General features: G+C 38.2%; 1 protein-coding gene across 3 annotated transcripts in view; it reads right to left on the bottom strand.

Annotated features, from left to right (window-relative positions):
• Nucleotides 1–27,154, bottom strand: part of KIAA0825 (KIAA0825 ortholog) — a 523,965-nt gene that overhangs the window by 289,769 nt on the left and 207,042 nt on the right. For 2 of the 3 annotated variants that reach the window (XM_021008591.2, XM_021008603.2), the window contains exons 13-14: nucleotides 16,815–16,963; nucleotides 2,691–2,879 (exon numbers count right to left, since the gene is read on the bottom strand). In XM_021008591.2, the coding sequence (XP_020864250.1) occupies nucleotides 2,691–2,879; nucleotides 16,815–16,963 (338 nt within the window). The remainder of the gene's footprint in view (nucleotides 1–2,690; nucleotides 2,880–16,814; nucleotides 16,964–27,154) is intronic. The other variant, XM_021008594.2, reaches the window with a different exon arrangement.

Here is a 27,154-nt window from a genome sequence, read left to right as displayed (position 1 = left end):
AAATTCATCTTTTCGTGTCATATGGGTATTGATTTTGTAATAAGTTGCAAGAGCTACTATGAAGACTCAAAGGCTCCACTGGACAGTAATGCACAAAGAATATGCAATTCCTTGCTTGGGCCACACCAGTGCCTTGCCCCAGGCCTGCCTCAGTTACCTTATCTACAAAACAACTAGATTAGTCTAAGCCTTTTCTAGTTCTAAATTCTGGGGTTCTTTGTATCATATAAAAGCAAAAAGCAGAATCCCAGTGAAGTTCAAAATAACTTAGCATTTCTACTTTATGTGGACACATGAATTAATTTACTGAAATGAATATTTTATATGTATCAACTGCAGTATGCAAATATTACAACAGGATTGATCATCTCAGCTGGGTTTGCCTTTAAACTACTGCCAATTTAAACACAGTTTTCTTAAGAAAGCTGCATTTTGCTATTAATTAAGAAACCTGATCATCTTATTAGGGATATTATGACAACTTAATTGATTAACTGAATCCAAGGAATACATTTTGTAGGATTCCAAAAGGAATGGGTAAAACAGGAGAAGCATAGTCCTTCAAAGACACATCCTAAATTTAAAGGAAACAGTATGAGGGAATCCTAGCCTAAAGAGCAGATTCCCAGACTGGTGATGTAAAAGGACATTTTAAACTCCACTAAAATCCTACCAGGGTTTCTGGGACTATGCTACTGGAGAACAAACTGATCTGGGTGCTACAATTCCATGCCAGTGAAGCATAAGCTCCGGTGGGTGTGAACAAGCAGAAACTGATGACCAATGCATGCCAAGTAAGGACCAACCTAGTTCACTTATTAGATGTTCATCATTAGGCTAGCCACATATGATGCATTTCTTTGCCACAGCAGCTCTCAAACCCATCTCCTAAATTGCACAGGGGTTACAATCCAATTGGTGGCAGGATCACACAAATCAATGGAATTATGGCTCACTGAAGTAAGTCCTAGAGAAGAGATTTTAAAGTTGTTGGGAGAGTCACACCTCTACATCTCTGCCTCTACAGTTCTATTCAGTGGTCTGGCACCATGAAAAATATATTCTACCTACTTCAAGAAACTAGTCTGAGTTTTCCTGGAGGATGATGGAAAGACAGCTCAAGTAAAGGGAAGAAAAAAAATACATGATATGAGTTTCAAGTAGCAGTTTTACTTTCACTTCCTAGCTACTGATTTCCATTACTGTCTGGGTCATTTTCAGTAGACTTTGGTCTAAGGGCAGAAACTGACCTAAAAGTTTAACAGGGTATTGCAATGGATAGAATGTTGGGCCTGCAGTCAGGAAGACCAGAATTCAAATTCAGCCTTGGGAATTTGCTAGCAAGTCATTTACCCACTGTCTGCCTCAGTTTCGTCATCTGTAAAATGAGGATAACTACCTACCCGGGTTGTTATGAGAATAAAATGAGATAATATCTGTAAAGCGCTGTGCAAACCTAATTAAAGCACTATACAATCACTAGCTATCATTATTAAAGGTTGAAAAAGTGGGTGTCACTGTATTTTTACAACCACATGGCACAGCTCTGTTCTTACTTCCCTAGAAGCTCCTCAAAAAAGCTGGGTCATTTTCAAAGTTGCTTTTAAGTACTATAAAAGCTACATCACTAACTCAACAGGCTTCTGATCTGCTCCTTTTCAAAGAAATAAAAAGAGAAAATTGTCATACTTTCAGTGAAATGGAAAAGATGGGGAAAATATATGGGAACCAGGAGATGCAACCTAAATATAGAATATGTATTACTAAAGTCATATCCATTACTGAGGTAGATAGAATCAGGTTAAAGACAAATACATAGAGTTGTCTACATATTACTTGTGGGGATGGGGGCTAGAAGACATTTACAGATCAACAGCTTTGAGAACCTAGTCCTCTTACAAATGATTACTAGTATGACACACTTAAGACAAAAACATCGAACTATATCCTTCTCCTTTGGGAGTCAGCTGTCTTCCTACCTTCCTCCCCCATACCCTTTAAAGCTCCACCCGCCACCATGTTAAAGATGTAGGTTTTTAACACAGGATGAAGGAGCAATCATGTGGTATGAACGTCTACATTTGAACCTGAAACTGGATTCATCCATCTGCAGCTGGGATTCAAGAGCTTCCACACACTTTTAACCCTCTCTATCTAGCTCCAGGTAGAAAAACCACAGGAAGGGGGAGCATACAATGTGTCCCCCAGAAGAAAAGAAAACTTTTGCCTCCAGAAACTTATGCAAGATGCTCATCAATAAGTGCCTGATAATTTGCATTTGAGCGATGGCCTTGTAACTCATAATACACCCAAGGATTGCAAAGTTTCGTTATATATATTAATAAGGCCTTCCTTAATCTATTTCAAGAGATCATAAAAAGAAATAAATGAATGTTCAATAGAGAAATATGGCCCTTTGTAAATATTTTAAAATTTGGGAAGAATATTATGATAAAACATTTTCCTGCAATTTCAGAAGCTATGTCAAATAATTTCTTTTAGCTACTATACTAGATTTGACAGGTGACAAATATTCCTAACAAGTACCTTTATATGGATAAAAATGTGTTAAGCTCTTATAAACTAATTCAATAAAATGATATAAATAGAATATTTTAAAATGTCTTCCAAGAGGCCTGTGTTAAGAATTTTAAAAATACTTCTTTTTATGACCAATGAAATTTTCTTACCTGTAATGTCATATAAAAAATCCCATAATTGCTCCAGTTCCATATAGTTGACAAAGACCCTTCCAAGTGACTGAGGAGAAAGACTGCAATAGGATAGCAACTTGAAGATTGCTTCTGTCAAACTAGGTTCTTGGTTAGGCATCTTTCCCGCATGAGGAACTTTTTCTTCGTATTTTGATAAGGTACCTTCTTGAAAATAATAACAATAATATATTAATATAATACCAATGAATATGATATAGTTCTTATCAATGACATTATACTAGATCATATGAAAATTAATCTGAATTGCATTCGCTTAAAAACATAAGAAGCACAAGAATTGCTCAGACCAATTCTCCACCTGACTCAGTATTTAGTCTCTGACAGATACCAGGGACCTTTTTTTTGGGGGTGGGGGTGGGGAACAGTTTCCATAATGACTTTCTTCAAAAATTATGAACGTTTTTTCTCTCTCTCCCCCTCCCTCCCTTTCTCTCTGTCTGTCCATCTGTCTCTCTCCTTCCCTTACTGACTCTTTACAGATTTATCAATATCTATACATTTTGAAGCTATTTAGATATATTTTCAACCATTGCCTCAGTGTCATCTCTTGGTATAAGGAGTTCCTTAAATTTATCACCCATTTCTTTCAGACTTCATGGGAAATAACCTTTATTCTAGAATTCTAAAATCTGATGTGCATCTTATCAATACCAATTAAGATTTTTATAAACTTTGATCACATTTCCTGATTGAACGGGACTACATTTCTCAATCTCTCCACTCGTGGTATTACTACATCTTAACGATCATTTTGGTGGACACCCATACGACACCACAGCTACCTCCTTTATGTGTTTTGAAGTATGGGAACCATAGAGCCCAGGTTTTAAATTTCATCTCTGCCACTTGCTAACTGTGCTATCCTGGGCAAATCATGTCACTTCACCCCCCCCAAGCCTCAGTTTCCTCTGTAAAATGAAGGGGTTGAACTAGATGGCTTCTGGAGTCCCTTCCAAGTCTAAATCTATAATTCTATGATCCTATGAACCTACAGGCAGTATTATGGGTGATATATGCTTTTGTACAAGGATAGGATGATACTTTGTACTTTGTTTTTGATTCTCAGAATTACGTGCCCCTCTCAATCAATCAACAAACCTTTTCAGTGCCCTCTATATGCTAAGTGCTAGGAGTACAAATAGAAAACTGAGACAAGATAGCACCTGCCCTCAAGGAGCTTACATCCTATCGGGGACATGAAACATGTTCACAGCTAAAGAAATATGAGATATATACAAAATACAGACAGTACAGATGGGCAAGTTGGGACAAGAGCTGAACAGGAGGAGGACAGCAGACTGGATTGCCTTGGGAAACTGCATAGTTCCTTTAGTGACACTAAGCTTTTCAATGAAATAAAGACCTATGTTTTTAATATAATATCCTAAGGATATAGCAGTAAGATATGGAATACAACAGTCTCCCAAAAACTAAAAACTAGTATCATGCAGAGGGCAATGGAGAGAAGTACATGGTGGGTATAAGCAGGTTTTAACATAAAATCAATGAGGAACTTGAAAGAAGAATAGAAGTAAAAGATGTCATCAAGGAAATGTATGATAGAAAGAAGAGAGGGTTGAGTTGTTGGGTGGAAGTGAGGGATGACAGGTAGACAGCTGGTGATCTCTCGATGTTAGGAGAAAGCATGGTGGGGGGGGCAGAACCAAGATGGCGGAGTGAGAAAGCATGGGAGACTGATAGCACATTACATAAATCTTCTGAAGCAAACATGGAAAGCCATGAAGAAATATTGTACAAGAGCTACGGACAGGTTGAGATTTGTATTGCTGGAGTAAACTCCCAAGACAAGGAGATCATAGATCTATTGGAGTATGGGGATGAATACAAAATTATTCCTAGGGTATTGGGCACTTACAAATAGGAAAACTAGGGAAGATTTCTTGAAAGAAGTGGCATTTAAGCTGAGGCTTGAAGAGAGATAGGGGTATCATGAGGTAGAGGTGAAGAGGCAGGACATCTGAGATGTGGGGTACAGACTATGTAAAGACCTGGTGATGAGAGGGGAAGATAGAACGTAGCATGTGGAGAGTAGCCAGTAGACTGCTTTGGCTAGAGTGTAGGTGGCATGGGTGAGAGTAATATGTAATCAATCCAGAAAGATAGCCTGAAGCCAGATTGTGAAGGGCATTAAATGTCAAAAATAGTCACTGAAATTGAAAAGTGGAGTCAAAACTATCCTTGCCCTATTTTAGTCTTCATACCTTCACTGGGAATATCTTAATCAATTGCTCATTCATAGGTCTTAGACTAGGTGCTCAAAGGCCCTTAAACTGGAATGAAGTTTGCAAGAATTATGTTTGTATAGGCTGAAGAAGTTTGGCTATGTCCCAAGTATTATCTACAAAGTATTTCAGAAACTGGAGCAAGCTCGGCATTCTGGCTGAACTCTTGTGCAGGAACCTCTTGGGAGGTAAAGGAGATACTTTAGCCTTAGCCAGGTTTTTCTTCATTCTCTGATTTGACTAGAAGACCCTGCAAGCTTTGAAGGGTGTGGAGGAAGTTGGACCTCCCATCTCCCTTTCACTATCCAAAACTTATATCTAGATCAGCTATCAGTGGGATCTGCATTGGTTGCCAAGGCCAATGGATGTAAATTAACCATAAACCCTATGAATGGGAGGAAAGGATTCTAGTAACTAGGAACTGAGTTACCCCTCTGCCACATGTGCTCACTACACCTGAGCCCACTTTCCCCTGGATTCCATATGTATTTACAAGAAAGTATATCACAGACTTTGGGAGGGATGTTTTGTACCAACTCTTCTTACTTTACCATGTTGGAAAATACCTCTTTCTAAAAGCTACTCAAGGCTGACTGGCTAAATGAATCTTAACTGATAATCTTGTGGGGGAAGGAAACTTGTAGTGGTTTGAACAGATGACATTAGAGAATCACCCATGATCCCTCAGGGTTTCCCCAAGGATCCTGAAAGGGGGATATACAGCCAAACTTTGGGGAGTCAACTCATGAGTGGAGTGGGAACTAGGATGAGAATTTTCAGTGTCACATGAGAAGCTACAGAAGTTTCATGATGATAGTGGAATGACATGGTCAGATTTGTGCTTAGGAATAATGAGGCAGTTATATGGCACAATGACAGGAAGATGACTTAAAAACATTTTAAAAAACCTATTATTATAAGGATAAAGCAGAAGTAATTTATTTTCAATAGCCATTTTCATTAAAGTACCAAAAGCAAACACATAAGTGAACAATCTAAGTGAGATTTTAAAAATTATTCCATTAGTCATGCATATGAAATCATTTTAATAATATGCATGATTTTGAAAAAAGATTAACTTCTTGGGATAAAAATGAGAAGCTGGTTCTCTTCAAAGCATTTTTAAAAATTATTTTTAAAAGTTCTAACAATGGAAGTTATTTCAGAAAACTGATGGTGAATCATGCCACCCTTGGCAAAAGCATTGCCCTTTGGCCAAAAATTGATGGACTGAAGGCACAGAATGAAACATGAATTTTCAGATATAGCCAATGCGTCGGGTTGTTTTTGCTTGAATATACTTCCTTGTAACAAGAAGGGGCTTCCATGGGAAGGGAGAGGTTTAGAGGGTACTGACAGGGATAAGAAAGAAAAGATCATCAACAAAATTATTTTAAAAGCACATCCCCAAAACAGAAATTCAAAAGGATACACAAATAAGGCAACTGTGTTACTGCCATGTTAATTTTAATATACATTTAAAAAGAAAACTATATATCCTCTTTTTTGTTCTTTGTATTCTATAATATTAATGTTTATGGATAACTGTTTAATCTAATTCAGTAAATGCATATTAAGTGTGTATTATGTGTAAGACACTAGAGTAGGCAATATGGAAAGTCCCAAAAGGCATAAGATATGGTCCCTCCCCCCACGAAGCTTAGCTTCTGGAAGAGGAGCTACGACATATACAGAAATAATTGGATATAACACTGGTATCCTATTCACAAAGCTTCAGGACCAGGAGATAAGGAATATGAGCAATTTAAGAAAGGAGCCAAGCTGAACATGAGGAAGAGTGATTATAGAAATAGTAGCCTTTAGGTGCTGCCTTGTGTTCTTCCTTTCTGATTGTTTGACAGTACCTAAAGATGCAGGCCATTTTTGCTCTATGGGGAAAAATCCCCTATCTTCCAATTTTCTAGTGTAAAAGGAGGCATTTACATGCATAATTATGTCTAGGTACGTAGATAGGCTGCCTGTATGAAAGGTAAACCTCAGATTCAGGCTGCCTGTGAAGCCTGAGTCTTTTCATTGACAGAATCACCTGCAATAAAGCCCCAGGGAGGATGCCTTCCCAGCTCCCTGTGGGAGTGGAAAAGCTTATCTGTGGGGAAGAGCAACTGAGCTCCTGGGTTGGGGGCTTGTTGAGAGAGAGAGAGAGACAGAGAGAGAGAGACATAGAGAGAGAGAGAGAGGCAGAGACAGAGAAAGACATAGAGAGACAGAGAGAGTTGTTGTTAAGTTGTTTTTCAGTCATGTCTAGCTCATCATGATCCCATTTTGGGGTTCTCTTGGCAAAGAAACTGGAGTGGTTTGCCATTTCCTTCTCCCGTTCATTTTCCAGATGAAGAACTGAGGCAAACAGAGTTAAGTGACTTGCCCAGGGTCACAGAGGTAGTAAGTGTAAGAGGCTAGATTTGAACTCATGAAGATGAGTCTTCCTGACTCCAGGCCTGGCACTCTATCCATTGCACCATTTAGCTGCCCTAGAGAGATAGACACAGAGAAGTAAAAAAGTGCGTCAGCACAGGTAGAGATTACTTCCTCTTGGGGCAATGAGAAAAAGTTTCACGAACGAAGTGATATTTGAACTAGCAGGAATAGTAAAAAAGTTAGGGAGAAAGGACATTTTAGGCACGGGGAATCAACAAAGCAAAGGGTCTATACAAGGAAGGGCAAACAATCTCATTTAATTGGAGTTTAGGGTACAGAGAGAGCAGTGGAATATAAATTTGGAAAGAAAGCTTGGGGCCAGATTTTAGAAGACCCTAAATGCCCAACGAAGGAGTCTGGACTTCAGTCAAAAAATGAGGAGTGACTGAAGACATCTGATGAGGGGAATGACAGAATCAGAATCGAGCTTTAGTTATATTAATCTAGATGGATTCAAGAGGGGACAGGCTGGAGGCAAAGAATACCAATTAGAAGGTGACTACAATAGTCCAGAGGAGAAGTAATAAGGGCCTGAACTGGGGCTGTGTTAAAAAGAATGAAGATGTGATTTTGGTGGCGGAATTGACAGGATGTAGCAACTGACTGGATGTCGGGAAAGGGAGAGAGAGTCAAAGACGACATCAGGTTTGGAGCCGAGGTGACAAGTTAACAGTGATGTCACTGACAGATGAAAGCTTAAGACAGACCATTAAGTCGAATAAAAGCAGTTACAGTGATTAAGTTTTCTCAGCAGGAGTGGAGTCACAAGGCTGTGCCTAGTAACAAAGCAGCACTGCCAACTAGTGTCAGCCACGCTGTACTACCGTTACAAGGTTCCCTTTGGAAATAACCAGCCTAGAGGCCAGAACCAGAAGGTAATCTTTGCCAATTCACAGATTCAAAGTCAATTCAGAGTTGAAAAAAAAACCCAACAAAACACCTCAATAATCATCTACTTCAATTTCATACACGTTATCCTAATCATATATTTGGCAGCTTCGTCATCTATATCTACTGATCCCATACTGCACTCTTCAATAACCAGGGAATCTATAGTTTCCGATGTGGATGCAATACTGTTAAACTCTTGTTTCAGTAAGAAATTCCCTCACCATGGCTTTCCATGGGAAGTGTATACACTTGCCTGGAGAGTCAAAAGTATTACGAATTTATGAATTCAAAATACGAATACAAAAATTACGAATTTAGCTCCATTCCAAGTGATTGCTATGTTTAGGGCCAAACAAGGCTGACTTTGTGCTGCTCAGACAGAAGGCTGATGGTGAGTTTATATCTGGCTCCAATTCTTAGACGAAGTAGGTGTTTTTCAAAGTGGCATAAAACATTTATAGGTAAAAGTCTAAGTTTAAAAGACCCTAGCTTATCTTTATATAAAATAAAATAAAGACAACTGTTCAAACAATCAGAGAAGACTCAATCTATTAATGTCTCTATAAACATTCATGTTTCATCAAAAATCCAATCCAAAATAATGGCATTTCAGAAAATAATTTTTTTTCCTGAAACGCCACACTTTAAAAATCAAGGGCAATTCATCCAATCACTTTGTGCCTCAATTTTTCCATTTGCAAAACACAATAACAATACCTGCCCTCAACGTATGTCACAGGTATATGAATGATATAAAATATATGACATTGTCCTGAGGTGCTTTAAGAAAAGATATTCTATGATGGCAGGCCACTTGTAATATTCCAATTCAATAAACATCTATTAAATGTTTACTCTATATAAGGCACTGGTTTAGGGGTTGACAGACACAAAGCTCACATTTAATAATAACTGACAATTACATAGCACTCTAAGTTTTACAAAACACTTTCCTGACAACTCTGTAAAACCTGCAGTGCCAGTACTGGTATCCCCATTTTGCAGATAAGGAAACTGAGGCTCAAAGGTTACACAAGAAGTAACAAGATTTGAACCCAAGTTTCCCAAGTCCAAAATCAGAGCTCTATAATGCTCAACCTCCCGAATATTAATAAGATCTGATCTCTGTCATGAAGGAGCTTACAATCTGGTTGTTGTATAAACTTCTTGTATGAAGAGGACTAATGACATCGCAGGGTGATGTCTTGACTCTCACATGAACTGGAGTTAAGTATTGCAGAATCCACAGAGTCCTCAGCCTCACTCTCTCTTCCAAGTCATCAAACTCCAGTGGCAAGACAAAAGTCAAGATGACTGGCGATGGCCCGGGATACAGTGGATGGATGACCTTGGCATCTTGGATATCTGACCAAGCTCTAAGTCCTCCATAGCACCTTCTTCAGCTGCCATCATAGCCATTGAAATAAATTGTTCTCATCCACTCATTTCACCAGAGGAAGTCTTCACATACTTGGGGTAGACACCCCCCTAACTCACTGACAGATTTGAAGCCCCTTGGTTAACCCTCAACCTGGTTTAGCCCATCTGCCAAGAAGGTTTACTGAGGTGTGGCCACTGTGCATGTTGGAGCCACATATGAGAGTTGAGTAGAAAGCAGCCGTGAAAAGAGATGAAAAGGCAAGCCCTCACACCAGAGGTGCTAGTCCTCCTTGAACACCTATGCACCCCTACAATCTGGTAGGGGTGATATGGATATAATGACAATATAATACAAATAATCTGCCTTGGGGTGGAGAGATAAATATAATACAAAATAAAATGTGCTAAGTATATTTGAGACATTAAAAAAAAAGTTCTATGGCACCTCCAAGGAAGGAATGCTCATTTCTGTTGAAGGGGACATTAACAAAAATTGTACACAATTATTTTAATGCATGCAGATGCTAAAATTATGATTATTATTAAAGGAACACACAATTGAACCACACTCAGTTTTTCCTATGTGTTCCAGAATGATGTTTTTAGGATAGAAGAATTACATGAAAAAATTTAGCCATTACTAACCCAGATTCAATTTTATTCTATAGGATGTAAGTGAAGCAACATGGATAAATACAAAGCTTAATAACACTGCCACTCTGCCACACTAATCCCCTAAAAGCCCTCCAACATTATTATTATAAGGCATTTTCTTTTTTTTGGTTTAATATTTTGTTCTTCCCCAATTACATGTAAAAACAATTGACATTTGTTTCCAAAACTTTGAGTTCCAAATTCTCTCCCTTCCTTTCTCCCCACCCTCCTCAATGAAAAGGCAAGCAATTTGATATAGGTTATACATGTGTAGTCATGCAAAACATATTTCCATATTATTTACGTTAGAAAGAAAACAGGACAAAAAAACTCAAGAAAAATAAAGTATAAAAAGTATGCTTCAATCTGTATTCAGACATCATCAGTGCTTTTTCAGGAGATCTTTTTTAGGGCATTTTTCATCATAAGTTCTTCAGAGTTGTCTTGGAATACTGCATTGCTGAGAACAGCTAACTCATTCCCAGCCAATCATCTTACAATACTGCTGTTACTCTGTACACAGTACATGTCACTTTGCATCAGCTTCTTTCCAGGTTTTTCTGAGCACATCCCCTCATCATTTCTTATAGCACAATAATATTCCATCACGATCACATGCAACAATTTGTTCAGCCATTCCCCAATTGATGCTCATTCTCTCAATTTCCAATTCCTTGACACCAGAAAAGACCTACTATAAATATCTGTGCACATATAGGTCCTTTTCCTTTTTTTTTTTTATCTCTTTGTGGATACAGACCTACTAGTGGTATTGCTAGGTCAAACAGTATGCATGGATTTGCAGCCCTTTGGGCATAGTTCCAAATTGCTTTACAGAATGAGTGAATTAGTTCACAACTCCACCAACATTAATGCATCGTTTTTTCCCACAACCCCTCCAAGATTTGTCCTTTTCCTTTTTTGTCCTATCTACTTTAATCTACCTAGTCAATCTAATAGGTATGAAGTAGTGCCTTAGAATTGGTTTAATTTGCATTTCTCCAGTCAATAGTGAGTCAGAGCATTTTTTCATATAGCTATAGATAGCTCTGATTACCTTAAAACTCATCATTTGATCATTTATCATTGGGGAATGGCTCTTATTTTTATAAATTTGACTCAGTTCTCTATATGTTTGAGAAATGAGGCCTTTATCAGAGGAACTTGCTTCAAAATTTTTTTTCACAGTGACTATCGAAATACGATTTCCCTCCATCATATTCTCCCCTTTATTCTATTCTCTCTCTCCTTTCACCCTATCCCTCCTCAAAAGTGTTTTGCTTTTGACTACCCACTCCAATCTGACCTCCCTTCTACCATCATCCCCTTCTCTCATCTCCTTCCCCTCTTACTTTTCTGTAGGATAAGACAGATTTCTATACCCAACTGAGTGTGTATGTTATTCCCTCTTTGAGCCAATTCTAAGTTTCATTCACTCTCTCTCACCTCCACTATCTTCCCCTTACTGTAAAAGCTTTTTCTTGCCTCTTTTATGTGAGATAATTTGCCCCATTCTATCTTTCCCTTTCGCTTTCTCCCAGTGCATTCTTCTCTCGCCCTTAAATTTTATTTTTTAGATATCATCCCTTAATATCCAACTCACACTTGTGCATGCTGTCTATATAGGCTACTGCTAACTGCCCTAATAATGAGAAAGTTCTTATGAGTTACAAGTATCATCTTCTCATGTAGGAATGTAAACAATACAACCTTATTAAGTCCCTTATGATTTCTCTTTCCTGTGTACCCTTTTATCCTTATTTTGAATCTTGTATTTGAAAGTCAAATTTTCTATTCAGTTCTGGTCTTTTCATTAAAAAAAGCTTTAAAGTCCTCTATCTCATTGAATATCTTTTTTTTCCCCTGAAGGATTCTACTCAATTTTTCTGGGTAGGTGATTTGTGGTTGTAATCCTAGTTCCCTTTTTCTCTGGAATATGATATTACAAGCCCTCAGATCATTTAATGTAGAAGCTAATAAATCTTGTGTTATCCTGACTGTGGCTCCATGATATTTGAACTGTTTCTTTCTGGCTGCTTGCATTATTTTCTCCTTAACCGGGGAGCACTGGAATTTGGCTATAATATCCCAAGCAGCTTTCATTTTGGGATCTCCAGGAGGTATTCAGTTGGTTCTTTCAATTTCTTTTTCACTTTCTGGTTCTAGAATATCAGGAAAATTTTCCTTGATAATTTCTTGAAAGATGATGTCTAGGCTCTTTTTTTGATCATGGCTTTCAGGTAGCCCAGTAATTTTAAAATTATCTCTCCTGGATCTATTTTCCAGGTCAGTTATTTTTCCAATGAGATATTTCACATTGCCTTCTATTTTTTTTTCATTCTTTTGATTTTATTTTATTGTTTCTTGATTTTTCATAAAATCATTAGCTTCTATTTGCTCCATTCTAATTTTTAAGGAATTGTTTTCTTCAGTGAGCTTTTGTACCTCCTTTTCCATTTGGCCAATTCTGCTTTTAAGGCATTATTCACTTCATTTGCTTTTTGGACTTCTTTTGCCATTTGGCCTAGTCTGTTTTATAAGGTGTTTTTTTTTCTTCAGTATTTTTTTGTGTGTCCTTTACTAAACCACTGACTTGTTTTTATGATTTTCTTACATTGCTCTCATTTCTCTTCCCAATTTTTGTTCTACCTCTCTTACTTCATTTTCAAATCCTTTTTGAGCCCTTCCATGGCCTGAGACCAATTCATATTTTCCTTGGAGGCTTTGGATGTAGGAGCTTTGACTTTGTTATCTTCTTCTGAGTATGTGTTTTGCTCGTCCTTGTCACCATAGTAACTTTAATGGTCAGAATTTTTTTCTGTTGTTTGCCCATTTTTCCAGTCTATTTCTTGACTTGTAACACTTTGTTAAAGTAGGCCTCTGCTTCCAGGGTGGAGGGTACACTATCCCAAGCTTTAGGTAGTTTTTGCAGCTGTTTTCAGAGAAACTTCTAGGGACCTGTAAATTTTCAATTCTTCCAAAGTGGTACGATCTAAGGAGAGGTATTTACTCCTCTCCTGGCCTGTGCTCTGGTCTGAGAGTAACCACAAGCATTCTTTCTTGCCCTGGAACTGCGACAAGGGTCCTTGTTTCCCTGTGTGTACTAGTTGTTCTCCTTGCTGTGGGACTGCTGCCCAGGACTATGACGTAGATCTGAGTGTGGCAAAACAACAGAGTACTGCCCTCAGTGCCATCAAAGAGACCTGTCATCTCCTTCTGATCAATTGTTCAATCCCTTTACCATCTGTGGACCAACAGCTCCATAAGCAGTCACTGCCACTGCTGATTCAGTGCCTCCCAAGGTCTACTCCTGGTTTGCTGAGGCTCAGTCTGTGCTGGTGCAGTCTGTGCTGGACTGTGCTCCTCCACTCTCACCCCAGTGCCACAGACCTTTCCTGCCAACCTTCTAAGTTGTCTTTGGCTAGGAAATCATTTCGCCCTGTCCTTTTTTGGTTTCTACCACTTTGGGAATTGTTTTATGGCATTATTTAACAGTGTGCAGAGGGGTTTGGGGGAGAGATCAGGGGAGTAGATGCCTTTTCTCCACCATTTTGGCTCTTCCTGCAGGCAGCTGCTCTATAAGGCATTATATGGTCCAAGTCTCTAACCTCTACAAATAAAAAGGCTGGTTCAACATTTTCCCAAATACACAGGAGGGAGCTGAATCTCTCAAGTCAATCTGATTCAGGAATGGACAAGTAAATTGTTGGTAGTCAGGAGAAAGCTGTAGCTGATCACATGACTCCTCTACTGCTCATCAGGGCTAGGCAGGTTACACCACACTTCCTCCTTACCCCTCAGGGTCTAAGATATCCTTCTAAGAAGAAAATCTAAGAGATTTATGCTCTTATTGGCTGTGTTCCCTCCATATTTGGGAGTTAGTAAATAGCATCCCCGTTCCATTTAATATTGACTAGCATTTAAAAAGGAATATTTACTTCATAAATATAGCAAGAAAAAGCATTTTTCCCCAATAGGTCCAGCGCATGCTTTCCCCTCTCCACGGTCATGTGCGAATAGCCTCAAAACTTAGTTCAGTTCCTATATAGCATCAGCTCAACCAAATTCGTGTCTAGATGTAGCATGATTGGCATATATGCTGTGCTGGCTGCAAAATCCAGCCTGCATTTCAACTCATATATTCCTGTGAACTCTTCCAGAGTCAAATGGAGAGGAAAGAGCCTTTTTGAACGCCTCTCAAGCAAATCTCTAGCATCCTCCACTTGGAGAGAGATTGCATTAGCTGAGCAGGCTGATGGGGTCTGTGCAGCCATGGCCAATTTTCCCTCAGTTCCTCACAAGCCATACTCTGTCTCCTGTACTCCTTTCCTTCTTTCTGGCTCAGAAAGTCCCTTTCTTCCTTCAATATACAACTCAGCACAATCTTCTTCATGAAACCTTTCCTGACCCACCACCCCCAACTGTGAGTACCTTCCTTCCCAACCTACATTATATATAGTTATTTTGTATATATCTGTGTTCATTGACTTAATATTTATGCTGCATATATTTTTATATGTCTGCCCCCATTAGAATGTAAGCTCATTGCAAGTAGGGATTGTTTCATTTGTGCTACTTATACTCATGGCCCTTATCATGGTGTCTCACATATAGTTACTTCATTGATTGTTAGGGTGGTCAAAACTGAAAAAGGCACCGAATCCTGATAGGACAAGTGGCTGCTATACTCTGGAGACCCAGGGACTGGGGAGCAGTTCCAGAACATATGCTACATGGAATTCCCTTCTGAAGGGAGCCTTGTAGCTTCTTGTTGATTACTTTATCTGTTAGGGTAAGTAGCCTTAATCCACACCTCCTGACCCTTATAGGTGGTTGGAAGGAGCTATAACAAGGATACTCCTAAGTGAATTCTACTGCTCCTCCTAATAACTTGAGATAAATCAGGACTAAAACCATTTTGGTACCAGAGCTTCCTAAAAGTGATGTCATCATCACCAATAGCATCATCATTATGAGTAGCAATGAAAGACAAGAGTTAGACCTGAAAGAATGGAAAGAGCCCTGGACCGGCAGTCAGAAGACCTGGGTTCAAATCCCAGCTCTGCTGCTTGCTATTTGTGTGACCAGAGGCAAATCATTTCTCTGGGCTTTGGTCTTCTCAACTGGAAAATGAAGAGGTTAGACTAGGTGACTCCTGATGTGTTTCCCAGCTCTAAATTCTTCAATCTTCTAGCCTATGATCCTAGGCTTAAGTACTTTTACAGCCATTATTAGTTTGGAATAATTGTGTAATCTACTTTTCTTTAGATTTTTTTTCATGCTCTGTTGTAGGCACTTGGCATGGGCAGACACGCTAAATTACGAGGCTATGTGGAAAGGTCCAAAATGGAGCTGCAGAGTCTATCACATATTGAAGCTACTGATCACAAGCTAGTCTCCACTTTGCAATACTACATTTTGGCAACAATTTTAATTTTGTTCTATATAATATACAAGGTGCTACTGCAAGTGCAATGAGAAAAGAAAAGAATGTCATGGTCTGCACAAATATTGGAGGTAGCAAGAGGCCACATGTTAGGCAATTTGGAAACTGGCACAATTTTTTTTTCCTCTGATGCCAAATATAAGAAATTTTGAAGGCTAATGTGACCTCAGGGACATAGTTACCAGAAAACACTTACCTTTAATTTTTTAAAAGTCAGTAATACCAGATGGTGCATGGGTGCCCTATAAATCCTTAATAAATATTTATGGATGACTAATTTTTGTAATTGATATTTAAAATTATATATTGCCCTTTAAAATTTGTACTTGTACAAACAGTGACTAAATAGATCTACTTGTTATTCAAAATTATTATTTTTATTCCTAAGGGGGCCAGTGTGGTATAGTGGAAAGAACAATGACTCTGGAGTCAATGGCTATGGGTCCAAATCCACATGTGATTCTTATTAACTGTGTGACCTTGGGCAGGTCACCTTGTACTCAGTTTCCTCATTTGTAAAAGGAGGGGTTTGAACTCAATGGCCTCTAAGATCCTCTCTTCCTCTTGGTCTGTGAACTATAACCTATTTCTCGTTTATATAACATGAACATCCTATTTATGTTCCTTAATTTTAAACAGTGCTATGCCATTTTACTAAGCAGTGACTGTACATGTCAAAGACATGGACCTACTTTCCAAAGTGCTTACAGCTGATGGAATGAAAATTATTACTATATGGCCTTTTGAGTGAGAAAAAAAGTCTAAGGATGTTTGTAATTTGATATTGGTGCAAATTCTTACTACTGCATTTCAGTTTATCTGAAAAAATTCTTTCAAGCAAGGTTAATAAAAAGCTCTTTCTCCTATTAAATATTTCTCCTACTGCTAAGTGGATCACTATGGACACATGCAATGGCTTGCCTTCCTCTGTCAACATACAAATGGTAAAAGAAAAAAAAATTAATAATGGAGTTCCAATTAGGCATCTTCTCTGTGTTTCTTGGATGCTTTTTGCCAGTACATACTTACCAACACTAAACTCACTCCTCAACAAGATTTTTAGTATCAGACAATCATCATGCAGGAGGGTTTCCAAAAGCAAGTTCCAATTACAACAGGGTTGGGATAAGAGCAGTTTCAATCGACCCTGGACTGCTATTTCTCCAGCTGATAGAGTCCTTTCAAAATACAAGATAAAGAAGGAATAATGTAGTTAATTTATCTATGAAATTAATAGCCTTCAAATGCAGCTGTAATACTAACTCCTTAAATGTCAATTCCTTCCAGATTACTCTGAAAATGCTTTCATGCTTGCTTACTTTCAGGCTTCTCAGAGAAGGAATTACATTTAATCTCAACTAGCTAAAAGCAAATTAACATTTGGTGGTCTGCCAAATTTATAACTGATACAAAGTAACCTCACTGATAACTCAACGAACAATTTAAATTCTTGTTTTGTGAGGCAAAAACGTTTTATGTGCATGAACATATTAAATTAATATATGATTGCTTCTTTCATCATTCAGCATATATTTATTTTGGCTTCAGATATTTCAGTGTATATCAATATTGATGAAAACACAAAAATAAAATAAACTTATTTTTGTCAAGTCAACAAGTATTTATTAAATGCCTACTATGGGACAGGAAATTTCTAACTGTTGCCCATATAAAGCTTCATTACATAGGATCATGACACTAACCATATATTCAATACTGTAACCATTGCCAATACTCATCCTTCTGCATTCCTGGATCAACTTAATGATAGGGAAATGAACAGAAGGCAGGAGAGGAACATGGAACTTGAAGTCACTGCTCATATTGAGTTCGGTAATCTTTGTGAACTTGGGCAAGGCACAATCTCTTGGGACCTCAGTTTTCTTATTTGTAAAATAAGGGGCTTGAAAACTTCTAAGGTTAGTTCCATATTTATTCCCATGATTAATAGGTTCAGAACCACTACCAAGGTTAACTTTTTTCAGTCAAAACTTGTGATTTCATTGGTACAGAATATACTCACACATTCTGTATGAAGAAGCTCTCTCTACTAATGCTGATCAACTGTTCTGCAATTTATAATCTTAGAAAATTGCCTGGAGTTTTGAAAGGTTATGTGACCTTCCCAAGTTATCACATAGCCAGTTAGGGTCAGAGATGGGATTTGAACCCATATCAGGCCTCTATCCAATACACTATGCTGCCTCTCTCACATAACAGTAATTACATCCTACAACACTATCATTTTATAATTTGCTAGAGTGTTAAACAGTAGGTAGGTGAGTAAAACTAGTCCAATCCAACAAGCACGTAATAAGTATTTTTTACATGCACTGTGGTGGGCACTGGAGATTTTAGAAACAATGTTAAGTTAAACTTCTCTTTTAATTATGTACATTAAGGGGTAAAGTTTTATTCAATGATAATAAGCCACAGCATGGCACAGTAGATAGAGAGCTAGTCTCATGTCAAGAAGACCTAGGTTCAAGTCCTGCCTGTCACATATGTGGGCTGTGTGATCCTGTTCAAATCTCTGAGCTCTCAAGGCAACTCTGTGACATGGTAAGTTGCCAAGCAGGTACAGATCTGCCTTGGCAAAGAAAATTCTCATTCAAAGTTTACTATATAAATGAAATCAAAGGTCCAGACCAAAATCCAAATTATTCAACATAATTCACAATCTAGTGTCATCCTTGATTCCTCCCCTCTCTTTAACCCCTTCATATCCAATCTGTTGCCGAGGACTGTCCATTTTACCTTCGTAACATTTCTCAAATATGTCTACTTTACTTCTCTGACATAGATGCCACCCTGGTACAGGCCCTTATCACTTCACACCTGGACTACTGCAATAGCCTGGCCACTGCTCTCCCTGTAACAAGTCTTTCCCACTCCAGTCCAGCCACAACTTGGCTGTCAAGATGATCTTCCTAAAGCATAAGTTAGACCGTCTCATCCCACCCTCAGTCCCCCATATCCCTGCACTCAATAAAACCCCACTGGCTCCCTATCTTCTGCAGGATCAAATACAAAGTCCTATGTTTATCCTTTAAAGCTCTTCAGAACCTCCTTCCCACCCTTTCCAATCGTTTTGCACGCCCCGCCCCCAAGCTCATACTGGGCCCCCCGCCCCATATGTTCCTTAAACAAGATATTCTAGATCCTTATTCCAGACATTTTCATTAGATGCCCTTCATGCCTGGAATGCTCTCCCTCCTAACCTCTATCTCCTGGCTTACCTGGCTTCCTTCAAGTCCCATCTAAAATCCCACATTCTACAGGAAACCTGGGCTGATCTTCCTTTATTCTAGTGCCCTCCCTCAGTTTATTTCCAATAATTATTCTGTATGTAGCTTGACTGTACATAAATGTTTACATGTTATCTCCTCTATTAGACTGTAAGCTCCCTGAGAATGAGGGCTGTCTTTTACCTTTTTAATATCTTCAGAGCTTAACACAGTACCTGGCACATAGTAGGTACTTAATAGATGTTTATTGACTGAATAGTATTGCAACTAAGCTAAATACTACAGAGCAACAGTTCTTAATCTAGAATCCATAAACTTTTTTTAAAAACTGCTGTTATTTCAACATAATTGGCTTTCTTTGTAACTTATTTTGCATATTTTATTCTATTCATTTTTTAAAAAAATAATTTATTTTGAATTATCAACAATCACTTCCATAAGCTTTTGAGTTTTAAATTTTTCTCCCCTTCCCTCCCTCCCCCTCCCCAAGATGGCTCACAATCTGATATTTTATTCATTTTAAAACATTATTCTGATTTGGGTTCCACAGATTTCATCCGGATTGCCAGAAGGGTCAGTCCATGATTCAACCCCCTGCATAGAGAGTAATTACAACGTAGAAAGCAGAAAGGCAGTTCAAAAATCAGTTCACAGAATACAAAATCCAAGGAAGAGGCTAGTAATAAAATCTGTAGTCTCAAATGTCTATACAGAAACATTCAAAGTAGAGACAACAAGCAAAATGAATTGGAACTCTTGGGCAAATTGCATCTTAAAGTTATCACTGAAAGTTAGGTGAGATCAAACCTATGCCTGGAATATGACCCTGGATAGGTCTACTTTATTAAAAAAAAATAGATAAGAAAAAGAGGGAGTGATACTATTGTATATTAAAAAGGTTCAAACCAAATGCCAGATTGAGAAAGCATGGTAAAGATCAATGAAGGGAGAAGGAGAAGTGATTTTATCATGCTAAAGATGGCTTAGATGGAAAGGTTCCCAAAGTGGGTGATACTGCCTCCTGGGGGGCCACTGGAATGATGGGGGATCAATAGTAGCCTCAGGTACAATTGGGGGTGTTGAATAAAAATAAGGGGACTGTGGAAGCATAAGGAAAGAAGAGAAGATAAGAAAAATTTGAAAAACTGTTCCTACATGTTTCATCTATTGCGTAATGAAGTTGTAGTGATGACATTATTTTCTAAATAAACACACAAAATGCAAATTATAAACAATCAGTGGTCAAGTCTGCCAAAAGGTCTTAACAACAAACAAGCTTTGGCAGGTGAACATGGTGGATACATGCATATGAAAGAATATGTGCTTGTACTGACTTGTTTACAATATAATACTAGATAGTTACATGATGCATCATCAAAATTCAATGCAGGAAAAAATCCCACAAATTTATAATAAATTACTAAATTTAAGATGCATCATTTTAAAAAATATGTATTTTTTGAAATGACACAAATTTTAAAAAACCTTTAAAGGGTTAAAAAAAGTAGATTTCCACCACAAAGACACTGAATAATTTTTTTTTTAAAAAGGGGGCAGTAGGCTACATAAGTTTGGGAACCTCTGCCTTAGACAAAAAAAGGAAATAGACATTGAGTTCAGAAAACAGATCCCAAGTCTGGCCCAGAGGAATGGTATTGTAGTGATGGAAGCCTTTGATTATCTAGGTATCTGCTACAGCTCTCTCTCCCTATCAAACAGAGCCACTAATAATTTCATAACTTGCCTTATCAGTCATTACATCCTTCAAAAAATAGAGAACCCAACGCAGGGAAAAGGAGAAAATTATAGTCTGGATCTGATTCTCAGGTAGAAACTGTTGGTTGGAGTGGAAATGATAGAAATGCTGGAGAAGTGATTGCTCTCTCCTAGAGTCTGTGATAGCTGGGGAAAGCCATGCACAGTCTGACAGGCACTTTAGAGTTAGAAAGAGCAGATTTCAAAGGATTTAGGGGAAGGATAGGTAAGATTTCCTGGCCTAAAATGCTACAACAGAATTCAGCCCAGGAGGGATGAAATAATGGGTGAAATGAGCTCTGAAAACCTTAGAGTTATATAAATTTCAATTATATAAATGTCATCAAGACCCCACACCAGTCCTACCTCTAACAATTAAGTTAAAACCAGTGCACATTTATTAAGCACTTATTATGTACAATACACTATTCTAAGTTCTGGGAATGTAAAGGAGCTTACAATTTAATTGGAAGGACAACAGGCATTCTAGAAATAACTATCACCTAAAGCAGAAGGTGCCAAGTGCAAAGAGAAATCTAGAGAAAGCACAATGAACAATTTGAAAATGAATCTTTGGTCTCTTTCAGCTGGGACAATCATGTAAAGTTCCTAGGAGAAAGGAGGGGGTGTTTTACATTTCTTTCACACCCCTCCCAGTATTGTTTAATTAGGGGTGAAGATGGGGAGTCTCAAAGCCTCCTGGATAGGAGCAAAATTTTAACACAAACATTCCCTCCTCCCATGAAGGTGAGGCCAATTTTTCCTTGAAAGGTACTGACAAGAGCCTGGGGAATTGGTTGACTCAGGGGACTAAAGGCTCATATTTGTCAAGCTACATAATAGGCACTTAATATTTGTTGACTGACTCACTGAGCACAAAGCTACCGTTAAAGGCTTGTAGGTGGAGATTGGAGGAGAGCAGGCTGTCAGAGGTATGGCCAGAAGATCAGGAAGGGTAAGGCATGCTCAGCTGAATCAGCTGGAGGTATTCTGAATAACTTTCTCCTCTTTTGACTAAATAAATCTCCTTTTGTTAACTGTTGAATGACCTATAAGGGTCTCATTTTGTTACAATATCAAACTTAAACCACTGGAGGACTGGCCAGAGTCAGGCCTAGCCTTTAACGGAATGACAGTAGAATGTAAGGCCTGGCAGGTTCTGTCCACCTGAAAAAGCCTGGAATGTGGATCAAGTTACAGACTACACAGGTGTCCCAAAAGACTCGGTGCAGTGTTAAGCCTTAATAACTTTAGTTATTTTGGGATGCCCTGTATTTCTTTTGGCCAAGACCAGCTTAGCTAAATTCAGAGTCTCATCGTCAGATGGGACTGCAATATAATGAATCTTTCAGCTGCAACAACTCTCAAAGATCATCTCTTACGGAATGGAAGGGTTGCTATCCCCTGTAGTGGAAGGAACATTTCCATCAATGAAATCACAAGTCCTTGAAGTATTAACATTTTTCCTTTCTCAGACCCCCTATTAATATCTATCTGTATAACTCTTATGCACTTATCAAGTTCTGTATTATAATTATTTGTGTATCTGTCATTTCCAGCTACTAGATTTTAAGCTTCTCAAGGACAATAAATGTTCTATTTTTGTCCTTCTCCTCCTCCTCTCCAAGCTTTCACCCCCTTCTTCCCATCTTACCAAAGACAGTTTTCTGCACATAACAGATACTTAATAAATGTTTGCTGGATTTGTTCATGATTTGTTTGACTTGTACACTGAAGGTAGATAAGTTAGGGGGGAAAGTAACCTTACCCTAAGTACTCCCAAATCTATCACTTTTTATTTCTTTTTGAAGTGAGTTTGGTATATTTTGCAGCCTATTATGCTTGTCCTAATCATACAAACCCACACCTAGCAAAGTTCTTCAGTCCCTTCACATAGCATCATTTACTACTGCTTCATGAATGGATGACTGAATGAATAAATGAATTCGACTTGTACCAACTCTGGATCTTCCAGACTTCTGTGATAGTTTAGGTCAGAACCGGGACAAGTCAAAGAAGTTCAATTCTCCCAGTTTGGTCTAGACTTTGTGGGACTCCACTACTTTGCCTCTGAACAGAATTGAACCTGAACCCTAAGGGGTTTTTTTTCTATTTTTTTCCCCTGTGCTATGACTTTTTTTGTTTGTTAATTTATTTATTTTTATTTCCAACATTCACTTCCACAAGTTTTCTCCCCATCTCATCCCTCCCCCACTCCAAAACGGTGTGCATTCAGAATACCACTTCCCCTAATCTGTCCTTCCTTCTATCTCCCCCAACCTCTTTTATCCCCTTCCCTTTCTATGCTCCTGTAAGGTAGGATAGATTTCTATATCACCCTAAGGGTTTTGAACTTGTAGACTATCCCAAAACTAGAGTGAAACATTGGGGGAAGATAAAGAACGGAGAAAATCTTCAATGCCCAAAACAGTCCTATCCAAACCCTGGGGGGCTGCCCTTGTGATCCCTGATACTTGGTTCATGGTATGAGTAACTATACTCAACAGACAAAAAGCAATTAACATGTAGTAGACAGGATGAGCTGGGTTTAAACAACAGTAGCTTTTTATTCCCTACATATATAGGTTTAAAGATAGAAAATATATGTGTATGTATATATGCATATATTTACATACATACATTGTTGTATGTATATATGTGTATATACACATGCATATGTGTGTGTGTGTGTGTGTGTGTGTGTGTATGTATAAAAAGATATCTTACACATTCATAGAATGGAAAGGAATATTATTCCCATACTGACCCTCACTGGGGTCCACCTACCTACCATTCTTTCCCCCATTCCCTTCTCTTCCAGCTTGGTTCCAGAACCTGCCCTGGACAGCCAAATAGTAGGAAGAGCTGACATCACTGGGGCCACCTTCCCCTCCCCCTTCCAAGACATCAAGGCAGGAAGAATGTTACTACTGGGATAGGCAAGCCCTTGCCTGGGCTACTTGACAGGATGTGAATAAAATGGAAGTTAATGACTCCACTTTTTTTAGTGAGAGGGAGGGCCACCAGCCTTATCACTTTCTCTGCCTTTATATTCTGCAGTCCCCTAGCATTCCCATTTTAATGACTTCAGTAACCTAAGGACCTTAGGACCTTGCTATTTACTCTGCTTCTAGACTCTTGGGACTTCTAGGCTTTTCTCACTGCCTTTCCGTCTACCCTGTAGCTGAGCTTTCTTTCTATGTTGTTTCCTCCAGTAAAAAGAGTGAGCTTCTTGAAAACAGTGACTGTCTAGCCTTTTCTCTTTGTATGACCAAAGCTTAGCATGAGTAGAATCTTAATACATGCTTTTTAAAATTCATTCACTCATTCCAACTTTTCTCTTTTCCATCCCTGCCACACTGTCTGTAGCATCATTTTTGAATGTGAAAACTAGAAATATAACATTAAAGATGTGTGATTTGTGGACTTGTGGAAAGACCACTGGACTTGGAATTAGGAGAGGTCTGGATTAAAATTCTAACTCTAACAATTACTAGTTGTGTGACTCTAGCAAGTCTCCAGACATCTTTAAGTCTCAGTTTACCCCTCTGTAAAATGAGGATAATAATACACTACCTAATGTACAGGGTTGTTGTAAGGAAAACACATCATAAACTTTAATGTACCATATAAATGTCATTACAATGATGATTGGGGATAATAATAGGCCCAGAATAGGTAGAAAGAAATATTTCCTGTTGGACTGATTAAGTATGATATTACATTCAATGAATGAGACATAAGAAGTCTGGTTATAAACCAAGGCTAAGTCAACAAAATACCTGTTACATATCTCTCTCTTTCTCCTGTTCATTAAGTAAGCATTTTTGGTTAGACACACAGATACAAAATGATGAAGATAATTTTAACGTAATTTTTCATAATATTGTATTTAAATACCTGGTTAGGAAAAAAGAGCTTATCACTGACCAGATGGGAAATCATTTGTTGTAATGCATACCAGCTTTGGGCTCTATGAGGCTAGCACAAATTTTAAAAAGTACAGTGGTGTGACTCATTCAGAGGAAAAGTAATATATTATAAACATTCCTCAATAATTAAGCTAACAGCAATAAATGCATTGAGGAGTTTGTGTTGGGCATATGGAGAAGCATATGTTCTTTCTCATCCTCCTAGCTGATGTAGCTGAGAACTTGAGATTATCTCTATGAAAAGAGATAAAAGGTGAACTATAATAAGCCTTGTATAACTGTACATGTTGAATTCCAGGATCAAAGAAAGAAGAGGATAAAATATTATAAACATAGTGAAATGCCTCTATAATGTTAGGATTAAGAGAAAGAATAGATTTTTATAGGTTAAACTACATTAGACTTTTATTGTAGGTCTGTAGTTTTCAAGCTTCTAGGGATATGATCTGACCTGAAGAATATCCAAATTATTTGTGTAGTAATAAATGTATGATAATGGGATTTAGCTTTAGCTATATTGCTTAATAAAGACACTAAATAAATATTTTAAAGTTGCTACAAAATTTTAGGATCCTCCTAAATCATCAGATTTACATTTTGTAGAGCCCATTTCCTTTTCACATTTCAGAATTTCAAACATTCTAACTGATTTTGATGGAATTATTTGTGTTTTGATTACACATTCTCCCTATATACTATAAATACTTCATATATATTTTCTGAATGCCTATCCATCTTAATGAACTAGCCAGATGTCTCAATGATTAGTCTATCAAAGAACCAATTACCTTTCATGTTTTAATGATTATCAAGCAATACTTTTTATGGCTATCACAAACATCTCTCTCAAGCATGATTGTTGCTACCTGTCATGATTTCTAGTGTGACAATGCAAAACTACTGACCTATCTCATCAATAAATCAACAAGTATTTATTAAGTTGGCTCTATGTGCCAGACACTGTGCTAGGTGATAGCAATGAAAAGCTCAAAATGAAACAGTCCCAGTTCTCAAGGAACTTATATTCTAACAGGAAATACTTTCAAATACTCAAATGGATCTGTGATTTTATTAATTCAACAGCTCCCTCCAATGACAGATATGGAAACCTATCCTTAAGAGAAGCTGGAATCTGCTCCTTGCAATTTCCACCCATTGCTTCTAATACTACCAATGGGACCAGGGTTAAAAAAAAAGTTCGATTTTGGACACATGGAGTTTAAGACCAACAATGTCAAAGGCTGCAGAGAGGTCTGTATATGAGAACTGAGAAGAGGCCACTAAATTTGACAATTAAGAGATGACTGATAACTCTGGAAGGAGCTATTCCAGTTAAATAATAAGATCAGAAGCCATATCAACAAAGAGTTGAGAAGAGAATGAAGGGAAAGGAAGTGGGGGCACTTACTGAAGCCTTCTCAAGGAGTTTCACCACAAAAGGGTGGAGAAGTATAGGGTGATAGCTAGCAAGGATGGATGGATCAAGTGAGGGTTTCTGAGGATGGCAGAGACATAAGCATGCTTGTATGCAGTAGGGAGGCAGCTAGTACACAAAGAGAAAATGAATGTGAAAATCAATGATGAAAATGAAAGTGAGATAGAGGTGATGAAACAAGGGATAATCTATTGGAGGAGACAGGATGGAATAGGATCACATGCATGTAGAAGGGTTTGCCTTGGCAAGGAGAAGGACCACCTCATCACACTACGCAGGAGTGAACAAGCTGACAGAGGCAGACAGCATTAGGTTGATGTAAGATGAGGAGGACAGGAGAAGGAGCTCTTTATGAACGACCTTGTTTTTTCAGTGAAAGATGAGGTAAAGTTCTTAGCAGAGAGGGTGGTAGGAGGGAAGCCATGGGAGGCTTGAGAAGTATGAAAGGGTTGAGAAAAGCCCCTGTGATCTTTGGAATAGTGAGTCAAATAGGGAAATGTAAAAGAATTGCCTAGCTGTGAGGCTCCTGTTGAGATTACATAACATACATGTGCAGTGCACTTAGCACAGTTTTACAATTTCATCCAGCTTTGTTTAGCACGGTGTGAATCAGAGTGAAGGCAGTGGATGATAAAGTAAACCCAAGGCTGAAGCTTAGCAGAGCAAGTTTTTTGATAGAGTAAGAAGAGGAAGGAATAACCACAATTAGGGGGCATAACAAAAATGATGACCCAGCAAAGGAGCTAAAGAAGAAGTAAGAAAAATAAGGAGGCAAATCAGCAGAGAGTAGCATCAGAACTCAGAGAGAGTACCAAGGAAGAAAAGGTAGTCAACAGTGTAAAATGCAGCAGATCCATTAAGAAGTCAGTCAAAAAAAAATTTACTAAGCACTTACCAGCTGGCTGCCACTGTACTCAGTGCGGGGGATACAAACACAAGGAAAAAAGGACAGTCCTTGCCCTCAGGAAGATTATATTTTGAGGGAAGATAATACATAAA

This window comes from Phascolarctos cinereus, unplaced genomic scaffold (genome assembly GCF_003287225.1).
Source record: "Phascolarctos cinereus isolate Bilbo 61053 unplaced genomic scaffold, phaCin_HiC Scaffold_4;HRSCAF=312, whole genome shotgun sequence".
NCBI lineage: Eukaryota > Metazoa > Chordata > Mammalia > Diprotodontia > Phascolarctidae > Phascolarctos > Phascolarctos cinereus.
Note: the sequence above shows the minus strand (reverse complement) of the source record. Positions and strands in the feature narration are given on the sequence as shown.